The sequence below is a fragment of the Syngnathoides biaculeatus genome, chromosome 23 (genome assembly GCF_019802595.1).
Source record: "Syngnathoides biaculeatus isolate LvHL_M chromosome 23, ASM1980259v1, whole genome shotgun sequence".
Taxonomy (NCBI): Eukaryota; Metazoa; Chordata; class Actinopteri; order Syngnathiformes; family Syngnathidae; genus Syngnathoides; species Syngnathoides biaculeatus.
Genome location: NC_084662.1, coordinates 13,285,251 through 13,306,707, shown reverse-complemented (window position 1 = coordinate 13,306,707; position 21,457 = coordinate 13,285,251). Strand labels below are relative to the sequence as shown.

Here is a 21,457-nt window from a genome sequence, read left to right as displayed (position 1 = left end):
TACAGACTTTGCCCTTCATCCTAGCGGGGACTCTTCTGTCACATAGAACACCAGACACCTCCCGCCAACAGTTCCAACCCGCTTGGACCCGTTTCTTCACTTCCTTATCACACTCACCATTGCTCTGCATTTTTAACCCAAAGTATTTGAAGTCGTCCGTCCTCGGTATCTCTAGCTACTAACCATCATAGCTACTAACCATCTTAAAAGATTCCTTTCGACTTTAAGAAGTTATTTTCTCCAAAGATAACCAAATATTTTAGAAAATAGTAAAAGTACTGTTACTATCGTTAGTACACTTTTGGCTTGCTCACCACCACTACAGACATTTCAGGCAACACTGCAAAAATCTGATGGCACACCTGCTATACAACTACTATATACCATAATATTGCTTATCTCAATTTACTCAGTAATCTATTCATTATTTTATTACTATTTAGGGTAAAATCTGGCCCTGTTCAGTTGAACATAAAGCTATTACTCTTTCATAATGGACGACAAGTGGATACGCAGGTGCACTGTACCTTCTGCCATCAAGTGGAAGAGCATTAAATATTTTTACCCATCACTATACAGTACTGGCACAGAAAGATACACAATTATTATATTTTTCAAAATTACCATATTTTCCACACTATAAGGCGCACCGCATTATAAGGCACATAGAATAGACGCTACAGTAGAGGCTGGGGTTACGTTTTGCATCCAATACGGTAGGTGAAATTGAATTATTGTAATTACAATACCGAGGTCGAGAATCACAAGTGAAATAGGATAAATCAGGACGGCTCCTCTACATCACAACCCGATGCCCCCACCGAAATGATTCTCCAGCTGCTATTTCAAGGCGACTCTATTACATATTGTGGCTTTAGGATGTGGAATATTATATAAGACACTTTGACACGAGGCGATCTTCCTTGGAGACTGTCTTCCTTCCTCCTCTGCCCCACAAAAAAAAAAAAAAAAAAGGCTTCTATGGGCCAAGGGAGCATTGGCGCTAATGATGTTGATGCTGTGCCAAGCCCAGCTGGTGGTGCCCGGCACAGGGCACAGTGTGTCTGCTTTCCACAGTTGTTGTCTTTAAAAAGCATCTCTCTCTCTCTCTCGCTCTCTCTCTCTCATTCACTCCTTGGCCTACTGGGAACAGAAAGCTGAACCAACCTTAACCTCACGGTATAAAAGCGCCATGTTTTTTTCCCTGCCGTTTCAAACATAAATGGGCGCGGCCGACTTTGATGACACGTTACCAACGCGATTCTAAGAGCAAATAATTATCGCCGGGATGCATATTTACCGAGGCATTTTGCAGAAGGCTCGGGATGCAATTTGCGCTTACTTGCTGACAGGGTGCAATACGATAAGCTTATACGCAGACTGATAACGGGGCTGAGCCGTCAGTCAAGCCCGGCTTCTTAATGGCTGCAGAATTATATTAGGTGTGGATGCTTCACGCAAGCACACCCCGCCGTGTAAAACTTAATTTAGGCGGCGGAGCTTTGAACAAATAAAATAAATCCCCTCCCCCCTTCCCCAAATCTAATATCCAGTAAATCCCATTTGTGCATTGATTTATTTCAGTCAAAATTGCAGAATATGTCTTCTGACTGCGGTGCGGACCAGAAAGGGCTGACCACCCACCGTGGAGCATGATTTGCTTGAAATGTCGCATGAATGGAGCCGTGGGGGGGGGAGTATGGACAAACTGTGTAGTGTCATTGTCATACCCAAGCAGCACCACTGCAACACGGAATACCACTTTAAAGCAAAAACAAAACAAAACAAAACAAAATGTGAACAGGCTCGACTGGACGCGGACCGCCGCGGTTTCCTCAATCGTCGTCGGGCGACAAATATTTTTCAGCGTGAACACACAACAACGCTAGAAGTCAACATATACAACACGTCTGGCTCATTAACATAAATGAGCGTGACATAAGAGGACACAAAAATAACTTAGCTTCCATCCATCCATCCGTCCATTTTCTTGGCCGCTTATCCTCACGAGGGTCGCGGGGAGTGCTGGAGCCTATCCCAGCTGTCAACGGGCAGGAGGCCGGGTGCACCCTGAACTGGGGTACATGGAGACAAACAGTCGCACTGACAATCACACCTAGGTGCAATTTAGTGTCCAATTGATGTTGCATGTTTTGGGGATGTGGGAGGAAACTGGAGTGCCCGGAGAAAACCCACGCAGGCACGGGGAGAACATTCAAACTGCACACAGGCGGAATGGGTATTGAACCCGGGTCCTCAGAACTGTGAGGGCGATGATTTACCAGCCGATCCACCGTTCTGCCCCCGAGCTTCGATCATGAGTAAAAATGACAAAAAGAAAAAAAATATCCACATTTTTATCTGGATTTGCACCAGTCTAGCATACAAGAACACTTCTTGTGCTATGGGTAAAACAATAATCATTAAAAATGTAACAGGTTTATGCATTTTTCAAAAATAAATGCTGAGTCCAACACCAATAACCCAAATTACTCCCACGGCTGCAAAAAAAAAATAACAGTGAGTCAAGAGTCCGGTCATGAAGCCAACTGCATCCACAGTTGTCACTCGCATTATTCAAAAAAAAACATACATGCATGCTTCCATATTCCGGCATAACATCAAGAATCCTACTTCGACAGAGCGCTTATACACGCAACGCAAACGACGGCGGCGTCAAGGCTTCGGCAGATCATCATAATAAAAGAAAGAAAAAAAAAAAATCAGCACGCTGCTAATTGCGCCTAAATTTGCATGCATCTCGAGCGTGAAAGAAGTGAGTGTCCAATAGGAGCTGGAGGAGAAATGAATGTACGTTGCAGACTTGGTGTAATGGGACATCACGAGTGCATGCATCATTTCCTGAGGATCCCTTGTAAGCAGGAAGCAATTTGTTTCCTATGGATGCACGCAGCCTTGAACAACGACCGAGGGAGGCGGACGCATTACCACGTGGAATTGTGTTGACTAAAATCCTCTTGGCTGTAAACGCCATAATATTCTTGTATAACGTGCGATCTGTAATTGCAACAACCGTATTTAGTGATGCTTGGTAAGCTACTTGATGCAGTTCTAGCCCGACCCCACGTGAATCTGTACCGGTAAACGTGGCGACCAAAATAAAATAAAGTCAAATAAAACGGCGCTGCTTGTAATATTTTGACACTCGTGAAGCCAAATTAGAGAAACAGAATATGAAAAACTGCTGTAGATGTGAACCAATGTAATTCAAAACCACAAGAAATCACAATAATTAACAGATTTTTTGAACTAGCATCACTTTAAAGGTCCACTGACATGAAATGCATGATTTTTAGTATGTTATTAATGGAAAAAAAGGTAGCTGGAATGGATCAATCCGTTTTTGAGTTATTGTCACTCCCGCCATGAAAATCCTCTCGAGGGATTTGTTTTCAACAAGAAGCAGGAAGTGATGTTCGTAGCAGACGCCCACTCAGGCGGTCTCGTATGTTTTACCTGCTAGAAGGTAGCTCTTTGTTCCTTCTTGCTTGCTAAAATACTGGCTCGTTGTATTGCTGGATATTGTTCAAACACTCGGGAGAATGGATTCATTCTTCATACTTTTCAAAAAGACCTGGTTCGTCATGAAAAATGGATTGCATGGGTGCAAAGGACGAGAGCTTCGTGGGTTCCAAATGACAGGTAGGTATGTATACAGTTTGGGGGGCGGGGCGTACCTCTCTCAGAATGTAACAAAAAAATCAGCGTACGTAAATCAGGGGTGCTAAATGTGGCTATGTATCCGTCGGCGCCGTGGACAGCTTCGGCCGGGGTGGCTCATTGCGGCACCACCCGGGTGGCTCATACATACTGTCTGGGAGTCTGTTATTAGTTAGAAGTGATCCGCATATCATCTAAATATGGCTAAAAATGAAACGAAAAGAAACTCTAGGGCAATATTGCCCTGATCACTTCACTCGATCGTGTCCGCGGCGGATGGCTTCAGCCGGGAAGGCTCATACGTACTATCGTCTGGGAGTCTGTCGTTAGTTAGGAGTGATCCGCATATTATCTACATATGGGTTGAAACAAAACAAAATGATTAATATTAATGTTAATATTGCCTCGGTCACTTCGCTCAATTGACGAGGCGCCCCTGAAGCCGTCCGCCGCGGCGGATGGCTTCGGCCGGGGTGGCTCATACATACCGTCAGGGAGTCTGTTGTTAGTTAGAAGTGATCCGCATATCATCTAAATATGGCTCAAAACGATAGGGTAATATTGCCCCGGTCACTTCACTCTTTTGTGAGATGTTCTCTTCTTTGAAAAGAGCTTCCGTGTCGGTAGAACAGCGTGTTTTCAATGGCGGATGTCCCGGTGTCACGTAACGAACAGACGTTGCTGGCAATATGGCTGCCACTCAAATGTCGAATGAGACTTCTGCAACTTTGCGCAAGGATGACGCGCTCTCCGCTCATATTTATTTTTTCATATAGACATTGTAGTGAATAATGTTACATGTATTTTATGATCATAATATCGATTTTAGAATGTTTACAGGCATGACACTTGACCTTTAAAGTACCATTTGTTATATTGCAAAGGCGGTGTATTTAAAAATATATAATATTTACACATGAAAAAAGGGAAAAACAACAACACAGAGCTGCCATAAAAAAAAGTATTTCCCAGTTGTACGCTTATATTGTAATTTCAACACAAATTTAGGAAGTGCGTTAAGCATCGCAAGATCCCAGTACCAGTGTTCTACTTTAACGGCGTCCCATAGGAGAAATCCCCATCATGTCATATTTATTATTCAAATAACTGATCTCAATTAATGAGCCAGTCATTATAACGAGCTATTACACCAGAATTTCCTTTTGTGCGGATGACACCGGAGAACAGCGAGCCCGATGGGTAATTATAGCTCAATGAAACCGACATAAGTGAAATGATGCAGATGAAGAAAATGCTTGGGCTTTAATCCTTGGCGGGGCACACATCTGGGAATCTTGGGTTCCCCCCCCACCCCCACCCTCTCCTTCAATTAAATCCAAGTACGTTCTGCGCTCAGTGAACGGGGGGATTTAGAAGGATCCAAAACACCCCCCCCCCAAAAAAAAGAATAAGAACCTTAGTAGCTTAAGGCAACAATTATAGGCAGCCGAGAAAATAATTATCAGAATGGATCCGTCCGTACGTCCATCCACAGCTTGTGGGTCTTTAATGGTGTTTAATTCACATTTGATTGGCTTCACCCTTGGGATAGGCTTTTGAAAAAAAAAAAAATCCACAAACGAAGCAGACTAATCAGTCGTATCTTTCCGTCCAAACAGAGTTTCGACGCAGCGGCGGCAGTTTGTTGATGGCTGCGGGGGCAACGGAGGGGATTCTTATTATGCACCCTTCCCCGAGACAACACTCGACCTCACCCAAGGCGCGGCGTGTCACTGAGATTATACACCTCTGCATTAATGTCAGTGCTGGGGAAAACACACACACGTACACACACGTGCCTTTTAAGGCTTGCAGCGTACCCGCCCCCCCATGATCAACTCCCCTCCTCTCAGTCAATCAATCCGTGAAAAATCACAAGGTGACATGGACGCTGGTTTCCCTGACAACCACCGCTATACAACTGTTGCCTGCCTCCCGCAGCCCGGCGAGGCTTTTTTTTTTTTTCTACTTTCTTTTTTTTCCTTTTTCTCCCCCAGGCGGAGAATAAGAACAAGGCACGAGGGAGAGGAAATAAAAGACCGGGGAGGGGACGGAGGGACGAGGGTGAAAGGTCACGCGGCGGCTGCGCCAGCCTCCCCCTGCCTGCCTTTTTAATTGAACGATAGCTTCCAAGGCGCCTTCTTGGATCAGAACGCCGCAGGACGCGGGTTGTGGGGTGGTGGGGGGGGGGGTGGGTGTAATAAATAAATTGAAATACAAATGTTGTAAACACATACGAGAAACTCAAAACACTAAAAAACATAATTATTCAATGTCAGCCCCCCCCCTGCGGCCCTCTGCATTAATTACACCATTAAAAGTAGCTTTTTATATTCATGCTCCTCTTTCTGTCGTCACTCATTATAAAGGGTGGAACGCGCTAAAGAATATAATACATAGGCGTCAAGGATTTATAAATAGTTCGGGCTAATGAAATACTCTATCGCGAGCCTCTGGACTTATGATTATTTTAAAGAGCCCCACTGAGCCCGCAGTCTTCAGAGATACGCTAATATGTGCCAGAGAACCTGAGAAATTATTCAAACAAACGCTAATGTATCAGTTCATCATTCCCCACTTAGCATATATCCATTTATTTCAAGGGGAATTATGAAAGGTTCTTGTAGTCCCCTCTTCAATGCTTCCTGCCACTGAGCACATTTTTTTATCCACATGGTTATAAAAAAAAAATTCAAACATAAATGAAATGAAAGACAGTATACATCTCAGGCACAGATAGCAAAAATTAGGCTGACTTTGAGAATTATTGCAGGGGCCTATTCAAAATGAGCCAAGGCCCCATGATCAGATATGTCTAAATTATTATCTTAACCGATTATCCAGTGGTGTTGGATGTGTTACCAATGATCCCCCCCCCCCACTTCGATGTGCTCCGACATCAGATGTAGTAGGAAACACACGATTGTCGATGGAGAAAATCGTAATGTAACGACAATGTAGTAAGCATGCAATTACCATTTTAATCCTCATGATTTGCCTCTTAGATTAAAAACAAAAAACAAAAATTTTAGTAATAAAAGTGAATGAATGAATAATTCATAAAAATGCAGCTTCCATTGTCTCTCGTTTGTTGTTTTTCTTGAGAAATCCGAGGTTTCACTTTTAGGACGCCTCTTTGTTGGGTCTTCATTATAATGTAATTCCCGTATCTCCCATAGCGGATCATAATATGCCAAGACGAAGGCCGAACCTGTTGAAAGGCTCGTGCGCTTTGAAGGCTGGCGGAGTAAATCGCCTCTTTCCCACAACAAACAGTCCGAGAGGGACCTTGATTGTTCCCGACGAGCTCCGTATCCTCTTTTTTTTTTTTTTTTTAATTATTTTTTTTTTTTTTCAGAACTTTGAAGTCACCTTATCCCACGCACGCTTGGATGGCAGCCCGAAAAAACAAGGCCGTAATTTACATCCAATATGCTCACGCTTCCGTCCCACACTCTGACTGTCTTTGCATGAACATTGACAGATTGTCATATTTTGGCCACGCTCCCAGAGAAGAGATGAGAGAGGCAGGAGGGCAGATAAATGCCTATTACCATTCACACCAGCTCATTACCGAGCGTTTAAAACCCATGAGCACCAAAACAAAGCTCCCCGCGCAGAGCCGCCGTTCCATTATCAGAAACCGTAAACACCGTAAACCACAGATCATAACATCAAACTTTATGAATATGTACAAAATAATCAGAGGTCCCAAACTTGCTCACAGAAACAACAAGGCCGGAAGACAATCTGTTCCCCGCGTGGCTGCTTGGATTTTAAAACTTGTAGGATTTCCTTCCCAAACTTAGAATAGAAATTAAAATAAACTCTTTATTAACTGTCATATTGGTAAAATTTTGACCATTCTTCATGCAAGTGATGAAACTAAGTTAACCAGTGCTAATATTTATGCATGTATTTTCTATAGTGCCTGTCCTTATTAGGTGAGTGAGTATATGTTCATTTGTGAGCAGTCTGACATGAGGTCATCCATCTATCCATTTTCTTAGCCGCTTATCCTCACAAGGGTCGCGGGAGTGCTGGAGCCTACCTCAGCTATCAACAGGCAGGAGGTGGGGTACACCCTGAACTGGTTGCCAGCCAATCACAGGGCACATGGAGGCAAACAGCCGCATTTACAATCACACCTATGGGCAATTTAGAGTGTGCAATTAATATTGCATGTTTTTGGGATGTGGGAGGAAAACGGAGTGCCCAGAGAAAACCCACGCAGCCACGAGGAGAACATGCAAACTCCGCAGAGGCGGGTCCGGGATTGAACCCAGGACCTCAGAACTGTGAGGCCAACACTTTCCCCCACCGAGGTCATTATATTTTCAATGTTTGTTTGGTGTAAGGGATGTAGAATGAACGTAAAATGGGTTCTATGGCTCAAAAAAAAAAAAAGTTTGGAAAGAATGATCGACAGTATGAAGAGGATTAAGGTTTTACTCTATTTGATTCGATGTGTCAGGGGCATGGCCTCGTCCCTGCCGTGGGCGGTGCTGCCTGTGAGGGGCGTGGCCAGGCCACTGCCCTGGGCGGTGCCACCTGCGACAGCTGTCACACAGCTAAAATACTAATTGACCAAGCGTTTAAGTGGTGAATGGGTCATCGGCATTTGCCAGTTCGTTGCGTATGCTTTACTGCATCCCGGACTACTCCGCGACTGTGCGTAAATTAGCAAGTTTGGTGTAGCGCAATCCTTAGTTAAAGCGAGTCTTATCCATTTTTCTTAATTTGCCTCAAAGTCATCTGACCTTGTGCACGTTTTTGGATCTTGCCTGTTGCTTAGCGTTTTTGTGCTTCCACCTGCTTTGGACTGTCTTATCGTATTCAACCTCCTTCTTAATATCATGCCCTTGCCTCGGAGTCCTGCATTTGGGTCTGCCCCCGTGCCGCTAGCTTATGACACAATGTGAACAAACACGACAGTAGAGTCAAAGGAAGGGCTTTTGGTCTACCGTCATGAATCCATCCAGCAGGCCCGAGTCCGGTTTGGGCGGAGCTTGCAGCCGCTCCATGGACCACTTTTCGATGATGGACGACACCTGAGAGTTTTCGGTGTTGAGGATGCGAAAGCCGGTCATGTTCACTCCGCTGTAACGGTACGGCTCCATGTCCAGGGCAAAAAGGTCCTGGAAGCACAAAACGTTCATCACGAGCTTGCGCAACTCTGTGCACGTATGCAACAATAGCAAAAGTGAAGAATATGAAAGTGCAGTTGAAGTTTTTTTTTTTTTTTTTAATGTTACCTCTCGCTGAGGTAGTAATTTTTTTTTCCTCCCCTCACTTTTCTTTCAAGGTTACAGGTAGGCGTTTGGTGTGCTGCCATTTATCACACACACGCATAGAAGTACAACCCAACTGTCCGGCATTCTGGCACGGCGAACCGACGGAGCGGCCGGAAACGGAGCGCCGCCGTCACTGTTTGCTGCCTGAACCCGAGAGCGGCGTGCCACGTTGGCCGGCCACCAACGCGCAGCAGCGTCGGACTTCAGGTCTGACACGCAGCGGCTGATGACAAACTCAGAAATTATAATATGGAGACCAAAGTATTTTGAATTTTGACCATTGCGCCCCTCTGAAAAGTTAGACTGTGTATGCGGAACACTTTGACCAGGTTAATCCCAAAATGTACATTCACACTCCGCTTGACCTCATAAATCACATCAAAACAAGAAAACGGTGGAAGCAAGTATCCTTTTCTCGCCATATGCAAAGTACTACAAGATTGAAATAATCCCAGTTGCTATATATAAACCACATTCGCTGTCAGCGTCTTCATCTGCTTCTTTGTCTTCCGGAAAAATCCACCAGCGGAGATTGAGGCACGGGCAGAAAGCCAAGTTTGGTCTAATTCGATACATGCAAGATACATTAGCTTTCCGACGACAATTCCGGGAGATTATCGAAGGGGACGCCGCTATGCACCGCTGGCACATTATGAGCAAAAAAAGTGTTTACGAGTTATCACGCGAGTCAATGCAGATGAAGTGGTTTCATTTGAAAAAGATGTAAGCATTTGGACGGATCATTTTTGGCAAAATATAATCAAGGCAATTTATGCTATTACAGTAAAGGGGAGGGGGATTGGGGAGGAGAATGTAACTGAGTCAAATCCTGTTTTGAAATGAAGCTTTAAATGGATTTAATGACAAAAAAGGGTTGGGTGGGCTTGTAAGAACCAGTGCACAAACATTAGAAACGTGTTCTAATACCATGATATGAATTTGTCTTCTTTCTTCTTCGTTTTCTTTCGGCTTGTCCCGTTAGGGTTTGCCACAGCGTGTCATCTTTTTCTATCCAAGACCATCTCGTGCATCCTCCTCTCTAACAACCACCGTCCTCATGTCCTCCCTCACAACATCCATCAACCTTTTCTTTGGTCTTCGTCTCGCTCTTTTGCCTGGCAGCTCCATCCTCATCCTCCAAGTGAGAACCTCAACATCTTCATTTCTGCCACCTCCAGTTCTGCTTCCTGTTGTTTCTTCAGTGCCACCGTCTCTAATCTGTACATCATGGCTGGCCTCACCACTGTTTTATAAACTTTGCCCTTCATCCTAGCGGAGACTCTTCTGTCACATAGAACACCAGACACTTTCCGCCAACTGTTCCACCCCGCTTGGACCCGTTTCTTCACTTCCTTGCCACATTCACCATTGCTCTGTATTTTTAACCCCATGTACCCATTAAAGTCGTCCACCCTCGCCATCTCTTCTCCCTGGAGTTTCACTCTTCCTCTCTTTCACGCTTATATATTCTGTTTCACTTCGGCTAATCTTTATTGCTCTCCTTTCCAGTGCGTGCCTCCATCTTTCTAATTGTTCCTCCACCTTTTAGCTGCCGGAAGGTAGGTCTTTGTTCCTTCGTGTTAGCCAAAATGGGTTAAAAAGAAGGGATCCTTTCACTGCAGATCACAATATCATCTGCGAACATCGTGGTCCAGGGGGATTCCAGTCTCTCCTCATCTGTCAGCCTATCCATTACTACCGCAAACAGGAAGGGGCTCAGCGCGGAACCCTGATGCAGTCCCACCTCCACTTTATATGAATTGGTCTAGTATCCTTTAAATACATTTATATCACGGCACTGTCTAGAATATTTTGGTGAACTGAACAATTAGGAGTGAAAGGGTGTAAAAAGCTTCGATTGTTGTTGTGATAGTTGTTGCCCTACAACAACAAAAAGCTTTGATCCAACCCAAGACTGAATGAAATGTGGTGCGACCCAACACTTTTGCCCGAATCGTGTCACGCTCGAAACAGCAATCAGTTCCAGGATGGGCCGCGCTCTGTCACGTCATTTTCAGGTCGGTCTTGTTCAACCTCAGCCTTTTAGTGCTCAGGTGACAGAGCGTCACATGTTTATTAGAGCCATAATGGGCCTAATAGCCGACGGTACCATCTCGGCCGGGCTATTAGTCCGGCTAGAAGATCTCGTCTCCCCACCCGAGTTCAGTCGAGATGTGGCTCGTTTCATCTGCGGCTGTCTTTGGAGAGGCTTGATCAAACAAACAATGCTGTCAGAGGCGCGCTAGAATATTTCCAAACGGCTTTTGTTACCGCCTCTCGAGATTCCGGATGGCGAATTTGGGTGCAAAAGGTTGTCCAGGGATTGAGGAAATCAATTGAAGTTGATTGTGTTGAAAATTCAAAGGGTGTATTTATAGTAAGCCGCCTGCGTTGGGAAAGTTCAACCTTGTCAATCACAACAAAGTCAGGTGATAGTTTAAATAATAGGGAGTTGTTTTTGAACTGGCGTTTGGATGAGTTATTCTCGGAGACCAAAGACGCGGCAGGTAAACAGATGGAAATTGGACAGGCAATTCGACTAATGGAGCGGTGTAAAAATAACAACAACAGCGGGCACGTCATTTAATCAAGGCGATATAGAAAAAAAAAAAAGTGGCAGTTGACTCACCAGGGTGGTAAAAATATAGTGATAGTACTCTGTCATCATCCCCATGGCAAGAGCCTAAAGGTCAAGAAGAAAAAAAAATACTCAATGAACTATAAGATACATTCACATTTTATTAAATCTCTTTACTTGCAAAATGAAAACATCAGGATTGTGCCTCTCGAAGTTTTTAAATAGTTACACCCAAACTGTGGTACGAGTACCACCGGGGGTACGCACGCTTCCTCGAGTGGTACGTGAAAAAAAAAAACAACAACAACAAAATAAATTCCCAAGTTTGGTTGTATTTAAGTTTTAAATTCGAAACATTCACATTTGATCTTTATTTAGGTACTGTGCAATGTTTATTTAAACTGAGTCATTATTTAACTATAAGTAATTTTTTTTTTAGTTTTTACTGTGCTAATATTAAAGGTGTACAAAGTTTCAGTGTCTTACGATAATAAATATTTTTTTTTAATGAACAATTAGGGCTTCTACGCTTCTATATTTTAATTAGGGGCATTCTGGGGTTACCTGGAGAGCTATTTTTATTTTTTTTTAAGTAGTACTTGGTTTAAAAAGTTTGAGAATCACTGTTTCAGAATAACAATAAAGTATGGATTTATATATGAGAACACCATCACGTCCACGTTGCCCCTCTTCATTCAAATACATTTACTTTTTGTTACTCAATAAAATAAATATGGCATTCAGAGGAACAGAATGAAAAACAGATTAAAACCGGTGAACCTAAATGATCTTTAATATTATAATGGTTTATTTCGGCCCCGGCTCCTTTCTCAAAGCGCTTTGTCAAACTGACATTTCTGTGAGCTCATAAACGTGCCTGCCTTTCTCATATTTCATCAAACAAATTCTTTGTATTTGCCGTCAGAAAATAAGGTAGCAGTCGCGGTGCATTTTAGTCCCCCAAGGCGCAATCTTTTGTACGCCACAGGAAAAAAAAGAAATAAAATACTGGGACTTTTACATTTTACCGATCCAAAAAGGTCCGCTTTTGCCTTGTTCCAATGGTGACCAGCCACAACTCATCTCACGCTCCCAACGTTACAGTTTCACTCCCGTCACTTATTATTGTTTAAGGAAATATTTTAATTCACGACTGTTGGGGGAGCCCCGGAGCAAAAACGTTCCGATCCGCCGCTTTAGTTCTTCGATAAATAATCATTCTTGTTGTTTCCCGCCGAGACGCAGCTGTAAAAGCAATTCAGCCCACAATATGCTGCCGGGACGACGTCCATTCATTAAGAGGCCCCGCGGTTCTCATAAAGACTCTGCCCCTGTTAAAAGAATTTAGCATAGATTTGAGTGAGATTAGATATTCTAATTAAAACCCTCTATTGCACCATGAAGACGGGTGGGGTTCTCCACAAAGATCTCATATTTCATAAAGCGATTACAGATGCACGGGGCCGCGACACCAATTCCGAATCGTCGGTATCAGTTTTTAAAGACTAATAACTGGAACTTTCAAGCTGATTTAGGACACGTTTGCATGATAATGACTTCATTAAAATGTGATACTTTTCCCCTTCTCTTTGCGATCGATAGCTTGATGCGCGCCACCCAAAAATAATCTGATAGAAACCGTCGATATAGTGAAGGAACGCTGAAGCCGAAAAGGAACACAAGGCGACACTTTTTTTCTACAAAGTTGTGACAAAGTTGCTGTTATGTAGGAGACAAACTCAAGGCCCGGGGGCCAGATCTGGCCCGGTGCATGACTTAATGTGGCCCGCGAAGGCAAATCACTGGTATCAACTTCCGTGATTTTTCTGTACCGAAATTTCAAGTTGTCATACCGTAAATGATAACATTGGGATATTGCAAGCATTTTTATGTGCCCCAAATAGTTGAAAACCCCATTACCCTTGATTTCTGATTCCAAAACTAGTTAAAAAATGTTCTATGTGTAAATATGATGAGGTGAAAGATTAAAAACTACAATGTGACCCGCGACAAAAACGAGTATGACACCACTGCTTTGCAGTGTCTTTTCCAAAAGTTTATAGTCGCTGTGTGAAAAAGCACAAAAACAGTAATGTGTCTGCTTCTTGCTAAAATTTGCAAGAAAATCGCAAATTGTTATTGGCGTCTGATTTGAAAACAATAACTTCCCATCCATCTGTTGTGTACTGTATATGTAATAAAGAAATATGGTGATTAGAGTTTTGTTTAAGCGGGCAAAACAGCCCCCTGAGGAACTGCAATGTGGCAAGTGACAGAAATGAGTTTGATACCCTTTTTGCATTATAGGTCATTAACAACCACAATCGACCGATGGAAAGAACTTTCTAGAAAAGAAAACAGATGATGACAACTGTCACTTTCCATTTGGAGGCATTATGTAAATCACACTTTTAATTGGATTCAGAAAGCAGCTGGATAAAATGGCTGCTCTTTCCCGATGGCTGGTGAATCCTAATGAAGCGCTCATACCTGTTTTAGTATCCAGGCAGCCATCTCGTGTCCGCAATCGAAGATGACGTGGAACTCTTTTGCTTTCTTCATCTCTTTGAGAAGTGGCTTGGCGTCCTTGGTCTCGGTGGGCAGCTGTCGGATCTTCAAACGAATGTTGTATCGCGACGGCGCCTTGATCAGCTCCTGCAGTCGAATGAGTCCTGGAGACAAAGGAGGCGCGCAAGGCGGGAGTCTTTAAAAGACGGCATTGTGTGCTCATTGTTTGATGTGCCGCCATTTTGATTGGGAAGATGCCACAAAACCTAGACGTTCTCCGGGCTCACATGCACGCCTGGCTAATCCGCAGTCTATTGATCCTCCTCCTCATACATGAAGAGCGGAGATACCAATTTGGACCGATCAGGAAAAATTACGCTACAGTAGGGAGAAAGACAGAACGTCGTACGTTTGACTAGTCGGGTTCAGTTTGCCTCGCCCGCACCTTTGTCATCTTCACCTTTTCTAGTCTGGACCACACGCGTGGGTCGAAAGCTTTCTGTGATGAGATCACAATGAGTTTCCACCCAGTGAGAAGAACTCCAGAGTTCAGTGATGAAAGCGGCGGGATTGATGGGCAAGATGATTACTTGTCATGGTTATAAAAATGGATGGAGGACTGAGGGTATTTTGAGAACTGGAGAGAGATAGGACTTTCTCTCTCTCTTTTTTTTATGGAACCACTTTAAGATAGCTGAGCCTATTTCTTATGTTGAAATGAACTGCTGTGTGAGCGCTTTAATGGGGTCCCCGGGAGTCAGACTGGATCCCTGGATGGGGTGTGAAATAGGAACATGGATGTCTTGTTGTGAAAAATAAAACCATCGTGAGAAAACATAGGGAAACGCCAAAAAGCTCTCTGTGGGAAATTCTAATCGTTCCCCATTCTTCTTTTTTGTGCAAGCACTTTTCTTTTCACTTTCTTCAGTTTGACATTACTTGCGGGGTCTCCTGATTGACGATCAAACGGCGCAAAACTGGTACAATGTGACGTTCACACAAAAATTGTAAAACACCGCCATCCTGTGTGACATCATCGTCCTAAGACTTCTAATGGAAATATGTTTAGCTTTTTCTTTGGCTTTTGCTGATAAACCCTCAGAGGAAATTTGAAAGTGGTTGTGGCTGAAGAATGCACCTGTTTGTTCAGTACAATATGAACGTTATGCTTAATTAAATATACACAAATTAAGTCTATCAAGGAAACGGTCGCTTAAATTGCTTGCCAGATCTTCCGTCATCCAATCCAACTAGAAACCGCGATGGAGAGATCAAGTAGAGAAAACCCACGCGACGAATGCAAGAACATCTAAAGTCCACACGGGAAGGCAGGAGATGAGATTCAAAGCCCAGAGCAAGGAACTGGAAGGCGGGTGTCCTAACTACTCATCTTCCATCTTCTTCTTTTCCTTTCAGCTTGTCCCATTAGGGGTCGCCACAGCATGTCATCTTTTTCCATCTAAGCCCATCTCTTTGGTCTTTCTCTCACTCATCTCTCGCTCCATCCTCAGCACCCTTGTACCGATATACTCACTCTCTCGCCTCTGAACATGTCCAAACCATCTAAGTCTGCTTTCTCCAACCTTGTCTCCAAAACATCCAACTTTGGCCTTTCCTCGAATGAGCTCATTTCTAATCCTATCCAACCTGTTCACACCAAGCGAGAACCGCAACATCATCATTTCTGCCACCTGAAGTTCTGCTTCGTGTTGTTTCTTCAGTGCTACCGTCTCCAATCCGTACATCATGGCCCATTTCATCAACTTTGCCCTTCATCCTAGTAAAGACTCTTCTGTCACATAGAACACCAGACACCTTACGCCAACTGTTCCACCCTGCTTGGACCTGTTTCTTCACTTCCTTGCCACACTCACCATTGCTCTGTATTGTTGACGCCACCTATTTGAATACGTCAACTCTCGCTATCTCTTCTCCCTGGAGCTTCACTCTTCCTCTTCCGCCCCTCACATTCATTCCTCTCCTTTCCAGTGCGTGAATCCATCTTTCTAATTGTTCCTCCGCCTGCTCCCTGGTTTCAATACAGATCACAATATCATCTGCGAACGCCATAGTTCTAGGGTATTCCAGTCTCACCTCATCTGTCAGCCTATCCATTACTACCGCAAACAGGAATGGGCTCAGGGCGGATCCCTGATGCAGTCCCACCTCCACCTTAAATTCTTCTGACACATCTACGGCACATCTCACAGCTGTTCTGCTGCCCTCATACATATCCTGTACTATTTCTAACATATTTCTCCGCCACACCAGACTTGCGCATGCAGTACCACAGTTCCTCTCTTGGTACTCTGTCATATTCTATCCTGAGACAATTACAATTTTACTATACCATACTTTCAATGGGAGGAATCAAATTTGAACAACTTTGGAGGCAATCTGCAACTTTGGAGGTTCCACTTCCTACCAGAGACAAATTGGAAATTTACGAATGAAGTCTCATCACCCGAGAAGCAGACCAGTTCTTTTGCATTCAACATTTGAGGTTGGCCATGACCCGGATCATTGAGGATGGATACAAACAAAGGTTCGCTGTATTGTTCATACTGCCACTCTACGAGGTGTTAAGCTCTAAATAAAAATAATCATAAAAAAAGGTCTGTCAAGGGAGCTGAACGTTTGCGAAACACTGTCAGTGTAGATATTTGTGGGTTCTAGCTAATGCCTTCAGACATTCCCCCTGGATCTTCTAACGGCTGTGTGTGAATATTTTATCCCCTCCGATAGTCTTTCCCGCCAGCCGTCAGATAGGCTCCAAATCAGTAGCTAAGGGCCCTGGAGCATGAAGCTGTGTGATTTGTGAGCCCGGGGCCAGGTGGAGGCGGTGGTGGCGGCAAAGGCTGGTGGGGAGGATGCGAGGCAACACAGCTGTCACGCTTTTCGGGACGTCAGGTGTGTTCTATGCAGGCATTCCCCTGCCTAAATCCCCATTTTGAGAGAGCCTCAGAGAAGGAATGGGGGAGGGGCGAGGTGGGTTGGGGGTGGTTGAGATGTCACCTTTCAGCATCACACTGGAACGATTTGCTGGACAACATGCTGAGCTTCCAGGCAGGACGCGAGGGGGAGGTCAAGGGGACTCTCCAGATGAATGTGGCCATCGGGAGGGGATATCATCTGAGGTTAACGTGCAAAAGGCTAGCATGCTGCGAGGGGACGTACAACCACCATCAGTTATCTAGTGTAAGCCAACAATCAGCGTTGTGACAAATATGCAGCCTTAAAAAGGGTATGGATGGCAAAACTGAATGAAAACCACGGGATACCATCTTCATATTTCCTTGCCCATTTATAAATTAGCTGCATGTTCCCTTTTTAATGGTGGCTAAAGCAAAATTCTGGTCTTCCATCAAAACGCAAACGCCCAAACAAATTAAAACAACTGCTATTGTGAGCCTCCATTCATTTGGTATGTTAGCAGTACTGGTTCAATATTAGGAAGTGACGGAAAAGGTCTAAAAATAGAAGAAAATAGGCTCTAACACAGCACCAGGTCAATTTTGGAATCATATTTGTGTTTATTTGTGTGTGTGTGTGGGTAAAACTGCCTCTCACCAAGGTAGAGGTCTCTACACAAGCCCACATTTGAGCCCAGACCACGAGCCTGAAGAATCTTCAACCTCTCCATCTGACTCATGTGATTAAAAGAAAAATCTTTACTCAGATGCCAATATTCATTCACTATCCCAGAGGTCGCAACTAATTAAATGACTAACTAGTAGCTATAATGAGGAAATATTTATCGCTGTTGATTGACATTGTTAGAGAGGTCAATTGAACGAATGCGGGTGCTTGTTATGCGGCGGTCGGAGGAGCCGCGGGCGCGGAATGGCAGCCACGTGTCCGTCGCACTGTCCGGGTTTAAATCTTTTTACATGAAAAAAAAAAAAAAGTACTAAACGGTGTAGGGAGTTGTATTTGCCAAAAGAGGAAATCATACAATGTTGGGGCAGGATCGCAGGATCGCTTTTTGATATGTGTTCTTTTTTTTCACATTTTCTATATACACTGTAATACATGTATGCACATTTTATTTTATATTTATATGTATATATATATATATATATATACACACTGTATAATATGTAATATATGTATAATATATAATGTATAATATTATATATTATATATATTTACAATATATAATTTATATGTAATATATTTACATTTTATATATAACGTATATAATCATATATTATAATATATATTATATAATATATATAATATATTTTATATATTATTGTATAATATAATATACATATGTACAAGTACACTGTAATAGAAAAATTCAGATAGTGCTTCTAATATTCCATTTCTGTTTATACATGAGAGGGGAATTAGGAATGAGCATAATATTTTGTGGGGGGGTAGGGTTCTTGTATTGAACAACATTTGATTGAGCGGGTGAGCTAACGTTGCAAAATAAGGGGGAATAACAGGACCCCCCCAAAAAAAATTGATGCTATCGACCAGTTGAAGCGTTAATATCGCCATTGTGTCATTCGTCAGTATTTCACACCTCCTCATAACTTGCTCTATTTTCCTTGCATTAAGCTGCCATCTCCCCCAAAAGCTCGTAAATTGTGTACTATTTGAATGTCGTTACCTACGCTGGGGCAATTACCTTTTCGCTCATAAAGATATCAAGCCGCTAAAATACAACTGGTCTCTTAAAAGGCACATTATGAGGCCCTTCACAGAGCGTACGGAGAGACAAAATGGCTCATCGCCCCCCCTCGGAGATCAAGTGTCTGTGTGTTATTAATGGCGGCTGTCAGGGCGCACATAGCACAGTGCGGCATTGCAGTAATCTGAAGAGACAGCAGGTCATTCTGGGTAATGTGGTCCTCTCTCTGTTCTTTTTGGGTTTTTTTTTTTTTTTTTTTTTTTTTTTAACTCTCTCTTCCATTGCTTTGCGCCGCTGCAGTCTTTGCGGCGAGTCTGACACGAGCTGCACCTGGAGGACCAAGGTAGAACAGTAAGCTATTGATTTTTGAATTAGCTTGACAGGTTGCAAAGCATTCGCCCAACTCTGAGTGTCTATTTTTTTTTTTGTAGTTTCCATCTGGCTCCTCTTGCTCCCGAAGGCACAAAGATTCGCACTTTTAACGGCCATAAACAACAGCCTCCTGTGACTTTTTGGAGAACCGCTTTTGGGCTTAGAGAAGGAAGTGGAGCGGCAGCTGTTACCTGTACCTGTGCTGTCGTCGTAGACCACGGTGACGGTCCGCCACTTGAAGAAGTGCACCAGGTCCAGAATGGCTCGGCTGAGGGACGAGAAGTCCGGGTACAGGCTGACGTAGTACGAGTCCTTGTTGTCCGACACCTGATGCTTCCACTTCGTCTGGACGTGAGGCACCCCCAGAGCATTGCAGATGGACTGGACCGCGTTGGCCGACGAGCTGTGCGACGGTCCAAATATGGCGGCCACTCCGAGGGACAGCTGGTCACATGCTGGGCGAGGACGACAGAAGAAGAAGACATGACGCATAAATGTGAAATATTCACTTCATTTGGTACGCAAGCACATTCTAATGAGATTGAACCAGCAAACATTCTGCCTTTGAAAAATAAAATTAGCTAGTTATTCAAAGTAGTAGTACAAAGGGAATTCTAAAGATATTATTCGATAAGATAATTGCTAAATGCGTGCAAAGAGCGACAACTATGTAATACTCAGTTGTGGATATATAGTGTTGTCTGTTTTTCACCATTTTTGTTTCTTGAAGTTTTTTGGGGGGGGCACAGGCTAAAACACAGTCCAGTTACAGCAGTGGTTTTCAAACTTTTTGGGGCGCACCCCCCTATTTGAAAATTAACTTTTTTCACCCCAACTGAGTGAAAACCACTTAGGTACAGTAAGAACCTTTGCGCCTTTTCCAGTGCAATTGCAACAGGCTGGAAACTAGGTAAGGTATGCCTGCTGGTTTCTTGTCTCTTGGGTTCAGATAGTCCGCGGGGATGGCTGCTTCAGAGTGCCTCGTTGTCAGTCGTGAGTGTGGGCATGTAACGCCGAGAACGACGGTCGAACAAGGAGGCTGGATTTTCTTTCTTTTCTTTTTTTGTAACTTCACAGGATCAAGGGCTCGGGACACAAATTTAGAGTGCCTCGTTGTCTGCCACAGGTGCGTGCATGTTACTGGGAGTAGACAGAAGAGCAATGGAGGAAAAAAAAATGAGTCACACATGACAGCCAGTGTGTGCACAGTGGCTTCATGCTGGTGTGGCCTGCTTTATTTAGAGCGCCTCGTTGTTGCGGCCACTCGGGCTATATGCAGGTATATATTCGTTGTTCATTCATGTACGTGTGTGTAGGCTTAAAAGCAAGGCACAATCAGAATAAACAAATACATGCTAACATTTACAACGAATTAAGAGTGTCCAATTAGCCGGACTTGAACTTTATTGGAATGCGGAGGGAAGCCGGAGTACCCGCAGAAAGACCCTCAAGCAAAGGAAGATCGTGTTAACTCCGTGACTTATTGTCCTTTCCCTCAAAAGTTGTCCACACTTTGACCACAGAGTCCACCTGCCGACTTACCTTTGCGGGATGCCTCGAAGCTGTCGAAGATGTTTATTCTCTGGATGTCATAGGTCAGCGTGGTGTTGGGGAGCAACGTGCGGTTCCTGTTGATGGTGTTCAAGGCAAATTTGAAGGCGAGTTCCTCCGCTCCCGAGGGGCCGCTCTCGATAGATTCAAATATTCCCCCTGAAGAAAGGAAAAAACAAGGATCTAAACAAACTGAAGCGCTGCTGAAATCAAAAAAATCCTTTCGCTGTGATCTAGGATGTTGTTAAATCAAACGAGGGCAAATTCAGTGTTAATCCAGATCAGCAATTTCTGAATATTTAGATCTACATTGCTGCCAATGTGTTACCTGGATCCGATCCAGATTACATTTAAAAATATGGGCCCTCCATACTGTCTTGAGCGGTGACAGCTGTGTCACATGAGGCACTGTGATTAGACAATGGATTTAAGTTGGAGTTTTGTCACTGGCATTCGCCAGCTCGTTGAGTATGCTTTCCCGCATCCAGGGTTACTCTCCACTGCGCCATTATAGTCCAGTCACGCTTTTGGTAATGCTCTTTCGTTGACTCATAGTGATCGGACATTGTTTCTTGTGTTTTGGATCCCGCCTTCGTGGACTGTGTTGTCGTGCAGAACTTTCGTTTACAATAAAAACCCACGGAACATCATGTCCTCGTCTTGGAGTCCCGCATTTGGGCCCGCGCGTTGGTTCGTGACACTTACACATTGCGCACATTGCTGATAGCAACGCAATCTGGATTCAGTCCAGATGGATATTCGTTTTACATTCCATCCATTATGAGACTGAATATACTCTACATACCAAATGTCATGAAGAATCCTTTCCTT

The 21,457-nt window shown here is 43.7% G+C and overlaps 1 protein-coding gene across 1 annotated transcript in view; it reads right to left on the bottom strand.

The window, feature by feature from the left end:
* grik2 (glutamate receptor, ionotropic, kainate 2) overlaps positions 1-21,457 on the bottom strand; it is a 99,927-nt gene that overhangs the window by 43,591 nt on the left and 34,879 nt on the right. Inside the window, exons 2-6 of the mRNA XM_061812782.1 lie at positions 20,618-20,785; positions 19,273-19,530; positions 14,044-14,225; positions 11,605-11,658; positions 8,646-8,819 (exon numbers count right to left, since the gene is read on the bottom strand). Coding sequence (XP_061668766.1) covers positions 8,646-8,819; positions 11,605-11,658; positions 14,044-14,225; positions 19,273-19,530; positions 20,618-20,785 — 836 coding nt within the window. The remainder of the gene's footprint in view (positions 1-8,645; positions 8,820-11,604; positions 11,659-14,043; positions 14,226-19,272; positions 19,531-20,617; positions 20,786-21,457) is intronic.